This window comes from Struthio camelus, chromosome 4, assembly GCF_040807025.1.
Source record: "Struthio camelus isolate bStrCam1 chromosome 4, bStrCam1.hap1, whole genome shotgun sequence".
Lineage (NCBI taxonomy): Eukaryota > Metazoa > Chordata > Aves > Struthioniformes > Struthionidae > Struthio > Struthio camelus.
Window position 1 is genome coordinate 72,608,689 of NC_090945.1, and position 18,468 is coordinate 72,627,156.

At 44.9% G+C, this 18,468-nt stretch overlaps 1 protein-coding gene across 1 annotated transcript; it reads right to left on the reverse strand.

The window, feature by feature from the left end:
- Positions 1–13,447: 13,447 nt before the first annotated feature.
- On the reverse strand, positions 13,448–15,476 carry DRD5 (dopamine receptor D5). Its single transcript, XM_009686300.2, has one exon. The coding sequence runs from the start codon at positions 15,474–15,476 to the stop codon at positions 14,022–14,024; it is 1,455 nt and encodes a 484-aa protein (XP_009684595.2). The 3' UTR covers positions 13,448–14,021.
- Positions 15,477–18,468: the final 2,992 nt, after the last annotated feature.

An 18,468-nucleotide genomic window follows, 5' to 3' on the forward strand; every position in this document is an offset into this window, starting at 1 on the left:
TACACATTCATTTTGAGCTGCAATATTAGAAAGGGTATTAGATACTGGGTTAGACGAACCGTACACATGTCTTATCAGGTATGACAGTCCGTTTGTGACAGGATCTCAGTGCAAGATCTTCCTGAAGACCTCAGCAACCTCCTCCCCACTCTGGGGAAGAATTCTTACCTCCTTTTCAAATATCTGCAATACCAAACTGGTAAATACAACATAAGCTTTCCCGACTGTGGAAGATGTTAAATCTAACACTTTGTCAGATCTGCACTAGGACTTATTAGAAGTTTGACATGAGCCAATTTAGGGCACTTTCCAGGTACCCTTCCTCCACTTCTTCCCAGCAGAGAGGCTCTGCTGTTCTGTGCTGTGGGAGCAGCTGAGTATGACAATTTATGTTACGTAAGTCAGTGAGTAGACTTCATTGATTCTATAGTTACTAATCAGGTCTGGATTCCCATCAGTGATCAAATATAGAGAATATTATATTTAGAGAACATAGAGAATATATATTTCTATAATCCATCTTCTAGGTACCTTCTGCCGTTGTATCGAACGTGTGCTAAGAGGTGGAAGTGGGAGAAAGCAACTGAGTCTGAAATGAAGCCAGGAGGCTACTGCTTCCTGACCCTAGAAAGCTTTTTTTTTTTTTTCCACCTTGCTAAGTTAAGGTTTGTCAGGCTGACTTCTCATCTTTCCCTCTAATCAAATTCAGAGATTTACCCACAGGCAGCAAATTGAGCCAGTAGTGTGGGCTTACATGGGCTACCACAGAACAGAAACCAAGAGAGTAGAAAAGTATTACCAACGTCCTTCAAACTGTCAGTTTTGGAAAATCCAGCGCTAGTGGAAGCTATGGGATGGGAATGCCAACTAGTTCATTTTTTAAAGGGCTTTTGATCTGCATTGAGCCTTTGAACAGGTGGGAACTGCATCTGTCCAAAACATCAGGCCAGATTTTCTGAGCTCTAACCTCTGGGAGAGGAGAATCAAATTGAGAAATGCTGCCAGCCCTAGCCTGGATGTGAGCTGCCTCAAAACCAGAAGGTAACCAGTGCATGGATGGCCAACACTGTGTGGGATGCTGGGACCAAAAACAGTAAGTCCTTGGGTAGTAACTCACTTTTTCTTGTATTTGAAGCTGATCATTCTTCTTTCCTATATTAGCTTCTTGTGTACGGATGTTCCAATCCATAAAGATGGGGACTGGTCATAGGACGTAGTCTATCCTGTAGAGGAAACTACAAGGAGGAGCATGGGAAGACTGCATTCCCACTATTCAAAGCCTCAGCAACTAAGATGTCAATCCAAACTGCTATCAGCCAAGGCTGGTGCAGATCCTACTGACTCCAACAGAGCTGCTTTACTGAATAGTTATGAATAGCAGGAACTTCATAACTGGACACAAGCAATAAAAGGAGATCTCTAAGACAAAAATGCAAGGATTTTGGGAAATGGGCATCTCCCTTCTCCAAGGAGAACAGATTATTAAAGGGAGGTAGTCCTGCTCCAATACTGGAATAAAAGTAAAGTCAGTGCACCATCCCTGAAAGATGCAAACTTCTCTTCAGTCATAGGCTACTTGCTGGTGAGTATGCTAGAAACCCAGCTGCAGTCTAGGCTCAGACAACCACAATTTGTCTAGGAGGAAGAATCCACAGAGTCACAAAGGTACATTCACATGCTCTGAAAGCCACTGATGGCCTTTCATACAGAAATGAGTCTCCATGGAATATGGACTTCCTTCATGCAGAAAAAGAAAAGAGAAGTTGTGGTAACAATAACTTCTAGCACATAATCCTTTCTAGCTCTGTCATGGGCCAAAAAGTAGCTTAAAATGTGAACATTAACAAGCAGCAGATGATTAGGGAGGGTGTTTGAAATTGAGCCTTTGAACTCTCAAGCAGAAGCTTGCTACTTGCTCACTGCAACCAGTATGGGACGGTTGTAACTTTTGATAAAACCTAATCTAAGCAAAAGTGGCACACCCTGAATCCCTCAATTATTACAGAGACATGCGATAGAACCACTAGTCAGTGCAATGTGTTTCTGCATATAGACTACTTATACTGGGAAAACCAGGGACTTGGGGTTTGGGAAAGAAGAGATGGTGCTCAGAAGAGTGGTTCCCAAAAGGAAGAAGTGATCTCTGAAAGAAGAAAGGGACCTTGGAAGAAGAAGGTGTAGGTCTTGGCTGGGAGCAAAGATCAGGGAAATGGGTTTCCTCCAGCTATTGATGAGCAGCTCACTCAGGAGGCTAACAGACACTTTTAGAACAGTATATTATATCTACTCAAATAGAAAATAACTTATTTTCCTGTACTGAACAATTTTCTCCAGTGCTCCAGCTAACATACAAGGGAATGCAGAAGGAGGGGAGCAACAACAAAAAAGTCGGTTTTAGAATGGCAAGGTCACCTCTTTTAAATTGTCTTCACTGCTGAATGACCTGTCCTAGTTGACTAAAGTCAGTAAGCTTGCACTGCTGCCATCTCTGAATTCATCGCATTTGCTTTTACACACAAAGCACTGAAGCATAGTATTATTGAAACATCCTGTGCAGCCTCTTTTTCCAAAAGCCATAGAAAGTGGTTTGAGTCTCTGAGACACAAAACAAAGCTCTCCAGCAAGAGAAGTGAAATTAAAGGTGCCTTTAAGCCCCTCTGTGGCTGCTTGAAACTGCACCCAGGCAGAGGTGTAACCCAAGCGGTTCCCCAGCCAGCCCAAGCTGTTTGCAGGGGGCACATCACACAGGATTCTCCTAGTTTTACGTTCATCAGTCCCAATGCTGCAAAACCCCACGGCGGGGTGTTTCCATAGCCCTTGTTCATGAACGGCTGCAGTTGTATGTGGGGGCTAGCACTATGCTCCAGCTCATACCGACCGACGAGTTAATGCCGTGTCGCTGGAGGGTTTCTCTACACCGTGTGACATAAAGCACACGCTGAACCACGCAGTGCTAACAAGTGAGAAGGGAAGTGAGTTCGCACCCTGCCAGCTAATCTGGAGTTGCAAAATCATCCAGCTTCACAGCTTTATTTATGCATATGCTGCATTTCAAAGCCTGTCCAGCTGGGGTCCAGATTCATTTGCATCATGTACCGGCATGCATGAGTAAATACATCTAGAACCCAGAAGGTACTAAAACACCTACATTTTCACCTAGGTGCAATTCAGTTGCCTATGCTTAGGACAACAGTCTTGGAAAATCCCTCTTCCAGAGGCAGCTAATTTTTAAGGCAAAACTGTCTCCAGGTGCCTAAACTGTGCCACCACATATACCCAACTGCCCACAGCCTTTGCTGAGACACCTTCCCACCAGTTACAGAGGGGTGGCACCTGGAGACCAGATATCCCTGCATCGCTGTCACTTGCTGACAAGTGCACTCAGAGCCTGCCATTTCGCCCAACTCAAAAACGTAGCCAATACAGCAGTACTTGCAATGTGTATCATAATCTAATGTTTAGAGAACCTACCTAAAACAACAACATTTGGCTTCTGCTTGCTCCAGGGATTTGAACCAACGTGTTTCCTCTCCAAGGCAAGCGGCTGCGCTGCACTGTGGGCAGGACACAAGTCTTTCACAAATCTTTGGCACCATTAGGCCAAGCCTGCATAGCGTGGGGATCCAGAGGGAGTGCAAGTAAGGGAGTGCATGTTCAGCTTCATTTGATGCAGGGCTTTCTGCTAACATGGTAAACACAATTAAGCAGAGGTACTGTCACTTCTCATCCAAATGGTACCTCGCATAATCTTTAAATCTTACAGTTTGCTCTGCAGCTCCCCTGGCTGTGTGATCATCAGCTGGATATCCTGGCAGTAGCCGTTACAAGAGAAGGATTCTGCAAAGATGCAAAACAACAGCACATGCCATGGACGATGTAGATCTGAATATTTTCCTATTACGTAATATGTGATATATTCCTATTTGTTTATGAAGCTAAATTTTCTGTCTCTGAAGCTCTTTTCCAGCAGTTCCATCACCATACAGAAGTATCTATACTCATTAGGCAAACAAATAATAAAATTTGGTAACTTTGTTTGAAAAATCTTGCTAAATCTAGTATTTAGACTGAAGAAGCAAAAACCCCCACATCCTTTATACTTGCAAATTGGCAGATTTGATCTTGAGTGACTAAGAGCCAACTGTGTTATGTCATGTTACAAGTCACTTACCACAGATCTGCTTTTCGCAATGAATATATGCACTCAGTATATAGCAGCAGAGCTTGACTATGTTCAATGTGCTATTTGAACAGATAACAGAAATCATAGTAGTGATGTATCAAGAGCCATTCTGCCAGTGGTTTCAAATGGGATTAGGTGCCTAAATGTCTCCAAAGTTTTGATCCACATTTTCTTTAGGAACTTTTAGAAAATACATTTTTAAAGCCATCTCACTTTGACTCCCTGACTGAGGCCATGCAAATAACTGGTTCGTGCTGCAGAAAAGTTGCACGTGACAAAATAAGTTTACCAGTTTCAGTACACTTCTGCAATAAAAGAGAAACATCAGCAGGTGTTAATGTGAACACGATCATTTGACTTAACTATAGTTAATTGATTTTAGTGTCAGCCAACCTCTAAGAAAATTTGTATGCATGGATTCCTTAATGTAGAGCTTGGAAGGGTTCTGGAAGACAGACCTGTTTCAAGCAAACCAGTGGAATCAGAAAAAGCCTCCGAAACACTCTAACATCGCACAGCAAAACAAGTATTACCCAGCATAACAGAAAGCTGATCTCAAAGCCCCTCTTTCCCACCGCTCCCTGACTAGTGTTCCTTGCTGGATGATGGAGGGTGTTGCCATGGTAGCCACTTTCCATTCATATCATAGAAGAAATATGACAGTTGTTTATCTGCTGTTCGCTACATTAACACTGTTTAATGAGCAAATAAACCTGTAGCTGTTTAATGAGAAAATGAAGTGGCAATATTGAAGTTAATCAGAACGGGTAGGTAGGGATTGTACCGAACAGGAGTCTGTGAATTACGAGAAGGGAAAGTGGGTGCCAAGGGGTAGGCGGGCTGCCTGCTCTCAGATCTCCCAAAGCCCCATGAGCACTTACAGATGCTCACCCCACAGACCGTGTCCTCATCCCTCTCTCCTAAACCTCTCTTCTCACCCCTGCCTCATCCACCTGGCATCATACTGATTCCTCCTGATCCCTTGCTTTCTGCAACCTCCACCAAATTGCTGAGTGGCCTGCCTTCCACAGCCTGGACCCTTGGCTGAATTGTCGCATTCCTTCCTAAAATCCTGCACCACCTCTGACCAGCCCCTTTTCTTCCTTTTCCTCAGACTATTGCCAGGAAGCTCAGTTTTGCCTACTTTGTTTAGCACTGCGGAGCTAGTCCTATAATTTGCACTTTTCTATTCCATTTGGCCTGTGAAACCGTGACCCTTTGCAACTACTATTTTTAGAGAAAGTTATTATTTGAATTATCAAAGTAGGGATTGGTTAATACAGAAAACACTTTTGCCTGAGAGGCCATTTAAAATTCAGACATTATGTTACCTAAATTGGATGCTTTAAAATGTTATCCTGGTCTATAGTTGTCTTCTGATAAGGCAGAAACGCGGTGCTCTGTCAAGAAGGTTGCACCTTTTTTCCACCGAACCTGAAAGACAATAGCACCATTTAATACGAGTTGTTCAGAGACATCCAAGAGGTGCTTCTAAATTATCTCCTCTTCTTGCTATGAGTCTTAAAATGCTTACAGATTAAGATCAATCAGTAAATTCTGCTAAAAATGCTTTTGAGTGTAAAATAGTTGGGAGAAAGAATTTTCTATGTTCCCCTTCATTGCATAATTCAAGTTTGAATTTTCATATGTTTTCAACTCTAAACAGTCAAAATACCTTTTGAACATTTGGGAAGACTGCGTAATTGTAGTCGATGATTATGATGAAAGAATAATAGCAGAATATTTAAATCTGACCTGTTTCCTTCTGGATGAATTTGCACATTTTATATTTGAGAATATATATCTTAGAGAGAGAGAGAAATGTATTTCTTTGCCATATAAATGTGATGAAATATGTTTGTACATATATGCAATGAATATATGTATGTGGGCACATGTATGTGTATAAAATCAAATGTATACACTGTTTACCATAAAAACATACAGCCTTTATTCCTATAAAGAGCCAAAAATTAAACTCCTTGTAAAAAAGTCACCATTTGTCTCTATGCATAATACCTTTCCAATCTCACTTTCTATAATCAAGCAAAATCCCTAAGACTGCTTTAGAAAGTGCGCTTACTCTTGCTCTCTAAATTATGTTTCTGGTGAAGTATCTTGTGTTGAGGAGGAAAATGTTGCCACTTGAAAAAAGAAATGATCTAAAAGATTCCTTTTGGGCAGGAGACATAATGTAATTTAAATGTAGCTTGAAGGAATTCCAGACATGGTGATGATGAGGTACCTGAGCTGCTAACTCTATGCCAGGACCTTCTGTTCACCGAAGGAGACGAATTATATGAACTTAACAGAGGAAGCAAAAGGTCAAGGCTGAAGGCCTGAAATGTGTGTAAGATTTTTAATCTTACTAAAAGCCTTTCAGATTGGAAAAAATGAGATCAAAGGATAAAAAAGGGCACTCTGAACTTCCTTTTCAATATTTTACTCATGGGACAAAAAAGTGCATATTCCATACAGCAGCAGACTAGTTGCAGACCGATTTCTAAAACGTCCTAGGCAGTAACCAAATTCAGACTTTGTTCAGCCCAGGCTCATCTCTGTTCTAAAATCAGTAGGCGGCGTTTCCTGGTGCTCCTTGGCAGCTCTAGTATTTTTACTAGAGCTATTTACTATTATTTACTAGAGCTCTAGTACATTTACTAGAGCTATTTTTACTATTCTTACTATTAAGAATTTAGGATCTCTTTTGGTCAATATTAGGCACCTACGCTAGGATGCATGTAAAATTCAGACATCTAAATCCCAAGCAGCTGCTGTAGCAATGTCAGTTCAGCTACTGGCCAGCAAGTAACCAAACCTCACAGGCTGCTCAGCCTTGACCCTCCAAGGCCCCTCTGCCCTCTGAAGGCCTTAGCCAAGAAGAGTCTCTGAATATTTTAAATCAATGATGGCTGGCTTTCAGTTCCAATCACTTATTTTAGAGCATAATCTGGAAAAAAGGAAAGTGTCACTCAGCTTTTATATTGTAAAAAATGGTCAGAGCTGCTGCTGAAAGTTTCAGGTTCCAAACCTGTCTGTACCTGGTGCTGGCCTTTTCTTTCCTTCCTTTTCAGGCTTTCCTCCTAATGGGAATTAGCAGACTATTAGTAGGACGTTCACAGCATGCCAGTCCACTCTGGTAGTCATGAGAGCGCAGTACGAGACACAAACACGTATTGGTAATGACAGGGAATAATTCATAAGAGGATTTTTTTTTTTTTTGTGAACTGGAATTTTCAACTCTGGGTTTTGGGAGCTTTTTTTGGTCCTTGCTGTATTTTGCAAACCTTGCAAACATGACCATGATATAAATATATGCCATACACAATAGAAATGACTAAGTCAATAAAAATATTTATCCTCCTCAAAGCTATCTGCCCATGATAAAGCTTATAGAAAGTTATTTCCAGTCACAGCTGAGAAGGGATTTAGACACACAACAAGATAAAATCATCCTGTAAAATTTCTATTACACTAAGCTATCCTGGAAGAGCCAGCAAGCTTGCTGAAAGACACAGTCCATCATCTGCTTCAGATGATAATATTGTAGGTATTCCCGATCTTCCCTCCCCTAACGCCATTATTGCTCACTGCAATCTTTACACTGCTGCAAAGAACAAAGGCATGAAGATGCACGTTTGGTGCCCTGCTAATAATGAAAGTAGCCCTGTGTTATAGGTATTTTTGTGCACATAGGTGCTTTTAGACTGAAAATGCAGCTTTGTCTTTGAAAACACTGACACTTACAGAGGCATAATTTTATTCATAAGAGCATAGTGCAGTATATAGTTACCAGGGAACTAAAAATGCAGCCAGGGTTTGCTGCTCTGAGATATAATCAGAGAGAAACCGCTCTGTGTTGACCACGCTCAGCTCCTGTAAAGTTTGAAAGTTTCTACAGTTTAAAAAAAATAAGCAAACCTGAAAAAAAGACCTATTTCCACCCATCATCTGGCCAAATATTTCGTTTAGCATGCCAGCTTTAAAATCCCATCATCCACTAGCAGAGGACACCAATAGCAATACTCATAAGAAGCCAGGACTGATAATTTCATTGCTGATCCAAGCCCACATCAATTCCTGAGGTCTTCTGCTGATTTAAATAGGCACTGAATCATTCTGAAGATCTGATTAATCTAATTATAAGGTAGGGAAGAGGGCCACAGAAGAAAAAAGTCTGCGTATAATTATTAACACCAACATAGGTGTATACCGCAGCTACTGTGAAAGAGCAGTGACTGAAATCCTCCCATGGCCAAGCGTGGCAATTTTGGCACATGCAAACAGCAGCAGGACTTACCTCCCCTTACACTTTCCATCTGACGCATGCTCCACGTAGTGCCTCCAGTCTTGTCAGTCTCTTGAATGCTGAATTTATGTCTGATCAGCTTCTAAATGGCAAAAGATTGTGCTTAGTTTTATTTGTACCACAAGCCCTCCTAATTTTGAAATTTTTTTTGCTATGTGTACAAAAATATAAGAGTTCTCAGTAGGGAGCCCCTCTGCAGAGATACGCTAGATGTGGCGGGCAAAAGAAAAAAGCATGGTGAAAGCAAAAGCATAAAGTACCCAACTTCAGGAAAAAAATGCAGTATTTTTTCCCCTTTGAAAAGCATTCTGTTTGTGCTCACTCTGAGAAAGTCATCTATGTTTCTTTAGCTTGGGAAAAAAAAAAACCCACAAACACACAAACACTTGTTAAAGTGCTAAAAAAACCCTCTTAAATTTAAGCTCTTAAATTAAAGCTCTTAATTAAGAGCTCTTGGTGGGGGGGGGTTGAATATCAAAAGAGTCTTTATGGTGTTTGCAGCATTTTACATAAAATACTATAGTTTTATATCATCTATGTTGTGATTTCTTAAAAATTAACAAAGATGACCTTCATATATTCTGTTCTTACTTTGAAATGTGCTCCACTGTCATGAATTAACTCAAACACAAAAGCTATAGACTACTGATGTACTGACCCGGGATGACATTATCCAGTGCTTTAGAATAAGCCATAAGAGAAGATTTGACTGGTTCAGAGGTAACGTTAACAGTGACAAGTATTGCAAGGTAATATTTATAAACAATAACACAAAACAGAAACTGAAAATAGTCAGGGATCTTGAAGGTCAGCCATCACTTGGAACTAGAAATACTAAGTAATGATGACTCAAAGCCAAACCGCACTCTATATTCAAATTATTAAAGCACAAGGGACAAAAAAAAATATATCCCAAAAACCTGAGCTCGCAATAAGTGATCATGCTTAATTAGGGAGTAAAATGCATGACCAGAGTAAGGTGACTTTCATGGAAATAAACATGTTGATGGGAGGTACAAAATCATTTGGACAGATGAGTTCCCGAGTGACACCACAAGGAGAGGATGATTATAAAACCCTACTTGCTGTTCCAGTGAATTCTACACTATGGATAGGCAAAGGCATCAGTGCTTAAAAGGGAAACCATTTCAAAAAAGTAGGGCAGCAGTTTCATCTAATAGAAACTGATTAAAACAATCCTTTTTGGGGGATGCTGTCACCAAAATAGACTGTCCTTTTATACTTGAAGGCGAGATACACATTTCCTTAGAAATTTTATCTTGCTAATTCCGAACGCTATAGCTCTGCCCATGGCAAGTAAATAAGACACATTGAAGGCAACAAATTGACCCTATGTTACAAGCCAAGAAAAGGGTTTTCTTTCAGATCACAGAATCACAGAACGGCCAAGGTTGGAAGGGACCTCGGGAGATCACCTAGTCCAACCCCCCCTGCTCAAGCAGGGTCCTCTACAGCACATTGCACAGGATCGCGTCCAGACAGCTTTTGAATATCTCCAGCAAAGGAGACTCCACTAGCTCTCGGGGCAACCTGTGCCAGCGCTCTGCCACCCTCACAGGAAAGAAGTTTTTCCTAAGATTCAGCCAGAACTGCCTGTGGTTCAGTTTGTGCCCGTTGCCTCTTGTCCTGTCGCTGGGCACCACACAGAAGACTCTGGCCCCAACTTCTTGACATTGTCCCTTCAGATACTTGCACACATTGATCAGATCGCCTCTCAGTCTTCTCTTCTCCAGGCTCAACAGGCCCACCTCTCGCAGAGGACAGATGCTCCGGTCCCCTCATCATCTTTGTAGCCCTCCGCTGGACTCTCTCCAGTAGGGCCATGTCTCTCTTGTACTGGGGAGCCCACAATTGGACACAGTGCTCCAGGTGAGGCCTCAGCAGGGCTGAGGAGAGGGGCAGGATCACCTCCCTCCACCTGCTGGCAACACTCTGCCTAACGCACCCCAGGATCCCATTGGCCTTTTTGGTCACAAGGGCACATTGCTGCCTCGTGCTTAACTTGGCATCCAGGACACCCACATCTTTCTCTGCAGAGCTACTTTCCAGCAGGTCAACCCCCAGCCTGTACTGGTGAATATGGCCTTCTAGCAAAAAGAGTAATTTCTATCTGTCTTTCAAAGCAGAAATGTTTCCTTTCTGATGCTCCTGGGCTCCAAGGAGGGAAGCCCCTGACACGCACATATTCCAGGGAGGGAGATTACATTGTGCAGTCACCATCAGAAAGCATTTACCCACTGAAGTCACAAATTAAAAATTACTAATGGAAAGTGGCAATTTGAACAGTTTACCGTATTGTCCTAATTATGCTCCCTAATTCTGGAGTCAAGCTAAAAATTGTCTTCCTTCAGACTTGATTGAAGACAGGACTGAATGTTTTTAACATACTGTGCAAAGTCATTACCATATAAACCTGACAATGGATATCTGTTGCGCTTGCATGCCAAAGTTAGCCCATCAACTTATTTCAGAAACTTAGGTGGGTGAAGACTGAACAAAAAGAAAAGCACCTAACAAGTGAATCACTCACATCTTCTTGCCCACATCTAGCCATCTAGTGTGTCTGTGTGGAGAGGTGGGTGCCTCAAAAAGGGATCCAAAAGCCATGCTGCAAAGGGAGCCTTGTAGGACTAAATAGAAGGAATCTCTCAAGGAAGGGTCTTTGGTTCCTCATTTGGACTGTACACTTGCGATTCAGGGTATTGACCCTGTTCGTTGGGGAAAAAAGGAGCTGCAAATCCTCTTGCCCTGAAAGCTCTTCTTCTGTAGAGCCTGGTGCTCAGAGCGCTCACCCAGGCGCGGGACTGCTGGGTCCCATGTCCCGTTCAGCCGGGGCCATTCCAGCTCGCAGCTTCGATCTCCAGGGAAAGATCACAGCATCAGCGTAGGGACTCTTCTGAAGAGGAAAGGCTAGTAGAGGGGAGGGACACTCCGCTGCTATGACTGAAAATATTCCACTACTCAGAATGGAACAAAAAACGTTACTGGACCAGAGAGTAACACACAGAGCAGCAGCATTGCCCAGTCTGTTGGCTTGCAGGTGCTCAGGAAGAGATCTGTTTTTCATTTCCCATTTCCCTAGACTGGTTCTGATTTATGCATAATATTGGATAAAATACAGAGGTTGCCCTGGGAGCTGGAATCGGAACCAGGTACCACTTGCATCTGAATACCTTAGGCTTTTTACACAGATTCAGAAACTTTTAACATGTTATACTACCCTCAAAACTTGAGTAGTAACTAACAGATACAAAAATCTAAGTTCTGGTTGGGATATTTTATCACTGCACCACCATCATGTTGATTTCTACCCACAAAAGGCCCCTTTCATTTTTATTTGGGAAAATGATTTATTCCAGATGATTATTACCTAACCAGAAGGGCTAGGACTACGGTTAGACAATTAAAGCAATGTTTGATTGCTTCAGTAGAGAAACAATAGCATGTTCACCATAGATGTGGAGGCTGAACATGATTATTGGCATTGGATTTCTGTTTTTCCAGCTTTCCTAAAGCACAATCACAATATGCTTTTCTGAGGACGGCTGTAAAAGGGCCATTAAATTGAGATTTGACATCAACAAGGAATGAAAATACTCAGACAGATTTCAACCTTAAATAACAAAGAGGCAATGAAAAAGATAACCCAAAACAACCATGTAGGCAACTAATGTCATACACCACACACACAAAACATTGCTTGCAGATGAGCCCAGATTGCAGCAGACGCAACTGCGAGGGCATTTTGGCTATATGCTTTCCACGCCTCTTCCACCCCGAGTCCCACATGGAGACAAGGCGACCCTTTGCTGGCCAGCATTAGGGGATTGACTTCCAAAAAGGTTCAGTCCTGAATGTACGGCTTGCATGGCTTGCAGTGCCTATTTACACAAGTTCCAGTGGAGAACAGCTGGCCAGTGGGGATCCTGTTCTTACCCATTGAGCACCTAGACAGCCCCCGCACCCAGGCAGGGGCTTGGGGGAGGCCCCGGCAGGGGCTGGCCGGGGCCAGTAAGGTCAATTAGTGCCCCAGACCCCGGCAGAGAGTCAATCAGGACTGCACTGATTCGATTTAAATCTTTTCAGCTCATGGCACGGGTATTTTAAAAAGGCAAACATATTGCAATTTTATTCAGAGGGAATTAGCCCAAAGTTGAAATAAATATCAGTAGTGCTTTTACTGCCTTTGATCATTTGTCTTGGAAATAATATCACTTCTGATTTCTGAGTTGAAAGTGTGCACACGTTTTTAAATGATATACTCCATCTGATTTAAATGTTTGAAGAGAAACAAAGTTTAAAATATACTTTTACAACCTTTTATGGACTGCTTTATAGAGTCTAAGAAGTCTAAATATATGTGGCATTTCAAGAATTGTTAATAATTTCCAGTAAAGAAAAGAAATATCTACATAAAATACATCAATAGCATTTTCTCTTCTCTTGGCATGAGTGAGTTCTCTAATGCATTGAGTCAATGCTGGGAACTGCTAATTAGTAATATCATTTTCAAAATCAATTATTTTTAGAAACATTTTAATCCTATCAACAACCTTTTCTCATTAATAGTATCTTTAAAAAGCAAATTCAAGTACAGAATTAAGTGAAAAATGTTAATGACTGTTAAGTATGTATGCTTGATATAGCTACAAAGAGGAAATCACAGATAGTGATAGCATCAATTATACTAAGACCAAAAAAATAGGCATAAATCTAGCTGTAAGTAGACACATGTAAAAGAGCTCATTTAGGTCAACCGCTCCCTTGAGCCTTGCTGTTATCCAAAAATTATATTTCTATATAGACTATCTTGATTTTAAAATAGTAGGTTTTAGTAGTTAGTTATTCTAACCATTCAAATAGACATGTTAAAGTTTGAGTACTTGTAAGCCTTTCAGGGTGATAAATGAAAGATAATAACCCTTTGATAAATGTAACTTTTATTTATTCAACTGTGGAAACATGGCAAGGATATTGTAGGCAACAACACTGTCTAGGAGAACATGGATTTCACATAAACTGTTTTGGCAGAAACACACATTTAAATAATCATCCAAATCACCACCTCACTACTCCCATCTTTAAAAAAAAAAGAGAGAGAAAAAACAAAAAATCTGAACAAATGAATAGCGTAGGAGAATTCTTCTCTGTTTAATGTCTATGCCAGCTTCAGTATCTATCTCCATTTTTAAGAGTCATAATACTTAGCACTAATAATGGCACCTTTCATTTGCAAACATGTTATAAACATCAACTGATTGTAATCGTACCACAACATCTCTCCACAGCTAATCAAGGAGAGCTCGTAGTCTGGGGGAGCGCTGAATTAAGTTGGTTCTGGCACCTCTCTGTACGACAGTGTCTAAATCCTGCAAAGTGCTACACATACAAGGGAGTTTAGCATGAAGTGACTGACTGAACTATAGCATAAAATCAAGCAGGTTTTTCCATTCAGTGCTAATATTTTGTTGTGCAATCCAAGAACATCTGACCAGGACAGGATGCAATTTAATGTAAACCATTTGAAGTGAAAGGTGTTATTTTGCCTAGTGAAATCTCCCCCTCACAGTCCAGCTCGCACACAGAGTCGGTGGCAATCTCGTGGTCAGGGCAGATCTGGGACACCCTATCAAAAGGGTCCTCACGATTTTCCTCACAATCAACCACATTTGGGATCATGTTGACATAGGCAGTCACTATCTCCTTGTGAAAAAGGGTGTCCTGGTTGTAAGAGATAAGCTCGTTGCTTATATTAACGGTTTCCACCGGAGTACTAGAGCAAAACTGGCTGCACCCCAGGAGGTTGGAGAAGACCTTCCTAAAGTCAGCATTGAAGGCATAGATGATCGGGTTGAGGGAGGAGTTGGCCCAACCAAACCAGACGAAGATATTAAAGGTGGTCTCACTGACGCAGGGAAGGCCAGCATGGGGGTCGCTGGGGGGGCTCTCGCAGAAGGGAACCATGCAGTTCAAGATAAAGAACGGCAGCCAGCAGCAGACAAAGACTCCCATGATGACAGAGAGAGTCTTCAACACCTTGGTCTCTTTCCTGATGGAGGACTTGAGGCTAGTGTGATGGTGACAGTCAATGGGGTTCCTCCGGCAACTCTGCGCGTGCTCCGCTGCCCTCTCCAAGGATGAGATCCGACGAATCTGCACCTGGGCAATGCGGTAGATCCGAGTGTAGGTAACTATCATGATAGCCACTGGGATATAAAAACTGATGAGGGAGGAGGAAATAGCGTAAGTTCTGTTGAGGCTGGAGTCACAGCTCTCTGATGGTCCAGTGAGGGTATCATTGCTGCCAGAGGTCCCGTCAGAGGGTCTCATTGCCACTAATGCCACCCACGTGGTGCTCATGTCTTCTGCCCAGGTGGTGACAGCACCCATTGCTGCCCAGTCAGATCCACCTCCAATATCCCCAGCAGCAGCAACAACATCCCCACCTTTGTGCCAGTTGAGCTGGACGGGGATGAAGGAGATGAGCACAGACAAAGCCCACGCCACGCTGATCATCACCAGAGCCAACCTTTGGGTCATCTTCCTTTCATACCGGAATGGGCTGGAAATAGCCCAGTACCTGTCCACGCTAATCACGCAGAGGTTCAGGATGGAGGCCGTGGAGCACATGATATCAAAGGCCACCCAGACGTTGCAGAAAGCCCCGAAGGGCCAGTACCCGGCCACTTCAGCCACTGCTTTCCAGGGCATCACTAGCAGAGCCACCAGCAGGTCCGAGACGGCCAGGGACACGATGAAGATGTTGGTGACCTTGGTCCTCAGGTGCCGGTAGCGGACGATGGCCGCGCACACCAGCACGTTGCCGAAGAGCGTCCAGAGGATGAGCAGGGCCAGCAGGCTGCCCGCCGCCACCTGCGCCGCCCCGGGGGCGCCCGCCGGCCCCCGCGCCCCGCCGGGGGGCCCCGCCGCCGGCGGCAGCAGGCTGGGGCCGCCCCGCGGCATGGCTGGCGGCTCCCGGCGGCTCCCGGCGGCGGGGCGGCGGCGGCGGCGGCCGGGGCGCGCCGAGCAGCCAGCGCCGCCCCGCCGCCCGGCCCCATGGGGCCGCCGCCCCCCCGCCCCGCCGCCACCCCTGCCCGCTGCCCCGCGGCCGCCGCGCCCCGCGCCTCTCCGTGTCCCCCTGCCGCGCCCCGCGCCTCTCCGTGCCCACCCGCCCGCGCTCCGCGCCTCAGCGCGCTCCCCTGCCCGCCCTCCGCGCCTCGGCGCGCCCAGCGGCTCTCCGCGCCCCCCTGCCCGCGCTCCGCGCCTCAGCGCGCCCCGCGGCGCTCCGTGCCCACCTGCTCGCGCTCCGCAGCTCAGCGCGCCCGCCTGCTCACGCTCCGCGCCCTCCTGCTCTACTCCGCGCTCCGCGGCCCAGCGCGCCCCGCTGCTCGTGGTCACCGCTCCGCGCCCCGCGGCTGGGGGCTGCCGCCCCGAGGCCCCTACTCAGGCGCCCCCGCTCCGCGCCTCGCGGCCCCTGCTCGGTGTCCGCTCCAGCTGCGCGGCTCAGCGCGGCCCGGGGTGCCGGCTCCGCCCGCCCCGCGCCCGCCCGCGCCCGCCGCCCTCCGAGCGCGCTCCGCGGCGGGGCCCCGGCGGGGGGGCGCGGGCAACCCCCGCACCGCACCGCGCCGCGCCGCGGCCCCTGCAGCGCCCCTGCCCTCCGCGCCCGAAACTGCCGCGTTTTGTAGAAATGCCGGCAATTTTTGTAGCGGTCACCTGCAGGCGGGTGCGCGCGGCAGCGCTGCGCCGCCGGCGGGGAAAGCGCCGGGCGCTCTTCGGGGGGGCCCCCCGTCGTCCCCCACCCCGGGGAACCTGAGTCTTCGGGGACACGCGGGGAGAGATCCGCCCAGGGCGGGATTTCAGCGGGCTCGGCAAGGTGAGACCCCTCTCGGCTTCTCGCCGGGAAATTAGTAAGTCGGAAAGTTGCGGTGGGGGGAGCGAGACGGGCGGCTTTCCCTTCGCGGAGAGGGAGCGGAGCCGGCCGAAATCGCGGTTTGCTCCGAGAGGGCCCGTGGAGGACTGCAGACCCCCGGTGTGCTATAGCCAAGAAACGGGGCAAAGGCGATCCGGTTCTCTCTCCGTCCGGCTCATCTGTGGGGTGATTCTTCTCCGTAGGGCTCCAACACAGCTAGAAAACGGGTTTACATACCCAGCGGTACCAGCGTGAGTGCTGTGCTGTGGAACTCGCCGTGCACTAGTAGCATACCTGTGTTTTAAAGATGAAGGCTTAGTGATTTTTATTCAAAATATTACAAATTTTGTTCTTTCCATAACCTATTTTTAAAATCACTGGTAGAAATCAAGTCTATTCTTGGTTCAGCAACTTCTTTTGGCACTATAAAGGCTGAGAAAGCCCCTCTTCAGGAACCCTTCAGCTCCTTCTCCAGTCAGAGACCGGAAGACAAGACTTACTGTATCCTGATGTATCTGAAGTGACATAAAGAGTAAGTGTTAGAGTTACTAAATACAGAGTCAACAAAAAAAAAATGCACCTTTTAGGCAATTTTTGAAAATTGTAACAAGAAAAACTAGAACATCACTCTAGCTCACGCTTAAGAAATTGGCACTACTTTTCCACATTTAAACAGATTTATATTTAATATTGGAAGGAGAATTTAGCTTTTGTCACCACTGAATTCTAAACAGCATGACTAAAGCAATGATGCTGAGGCAATGTGCTGTTGCACAAACTCTGCTTTCCTAAGTAACGCATCCTAGAATTTGTATAAATGAAAGATCAAATTCTGCCAGAACTTATGCACGTGCTTGTTGAATCTGTTGGTCCAGAAATGTGAACATTTACTGTAAAAATAGCAATGACCTGATTTGCTTCTTTAGCATATATGCATTACTTCAACAACGCAGAGGTGTGCGTAGACATGCTAATGCACTGACACAAATTTTATGTGTGCTATGATATATATATACGCCTACATTTAGTATACACTCAGTATGCATTATTTAAATAAACATATGTGTAGGTATGCATAATAAAAATAATAACGATGATAGTAGCCTAATAAGAGCATAGCCATGCCCACATCTCAGCAGCACCAGAACGCAGACTGGTGCCTTGGTATAAATCACCACTAGCATTTTAAGCTAAGATGTTGGACTGTGAGTTGCGGCAGTGGCAGTGCAGGCATACGTTATATTTTGCCAACTCTGCTGTCTGTGTGGTGGTGTAGGCTACGAGGAGGCACACGCAGCTGGGAGAGGCATCTTAACCCATTGACACAAAAATTGTTTGAGCTCGTTTGTCAGAGATCCAAAGAGTGACACTTTACTATGCCCTTTCTGCGTTATTGTCTGCACTCGACTGGCCCAAAGGAGAGAGGAGTTGCCTAATCTAATGGCCAAGTATTGCATTTGGATGTGTCTGACTCCTGTGTCGTTAAGGAAATAGTATCATCCCTCCTGTAGCAAATGGTCTCGAGTTTGAGCAGGTGTAAACCGAAGTTGTTTCCCATAGATAATTACAGAAAGAGACCTCTCGCTGAGCTGAGGGAAGTGTTATCAGCCAGGGATGCAGCTGTTCGTGTAGGTGCACTGAAGATACAGCCTTGACTGTTGAGCCAACATTTTGCACGCTCTCAAAACTTACTTTCAAGTCACAGGAATGTACAAGAAGCTCAGGAATATTTTCAACAGTAGTAGAAAAAAATGCCGGTTTGTAACGTGGCAGCATGTGAGACTAAAACCACCAAGCTAACGTAAGAGACTCCAGTGAGCTGGTAAGCCACGAGGCAGGGGTGGGAAATGGGAGCAGCCACTTGGCTGCAGCGCTTCCCGCAAATCATTCGTAGCAACACCAGGCTAGAGCAACAACTGTGTACTGGGGACTTTCATGGTGTGTTATAATATTGCACCCATCGCCATCAGCATTTTCTGAGCCTGGGATAAAAATCATTAACATTTATAGGTTATAGATTTATAGGTAGTTTGCGTGTAAGTCTCA

Excerpts from the sequence above, each read along its gene's own strand:
- DRD5 (XM_009686300.2), bottom strand. The coding sequence starts at position 15,476 with ATGCCGCGGGGCGGCCCCAGCCTGCTGCCGCCGGCGGCGGGGCCCCCC.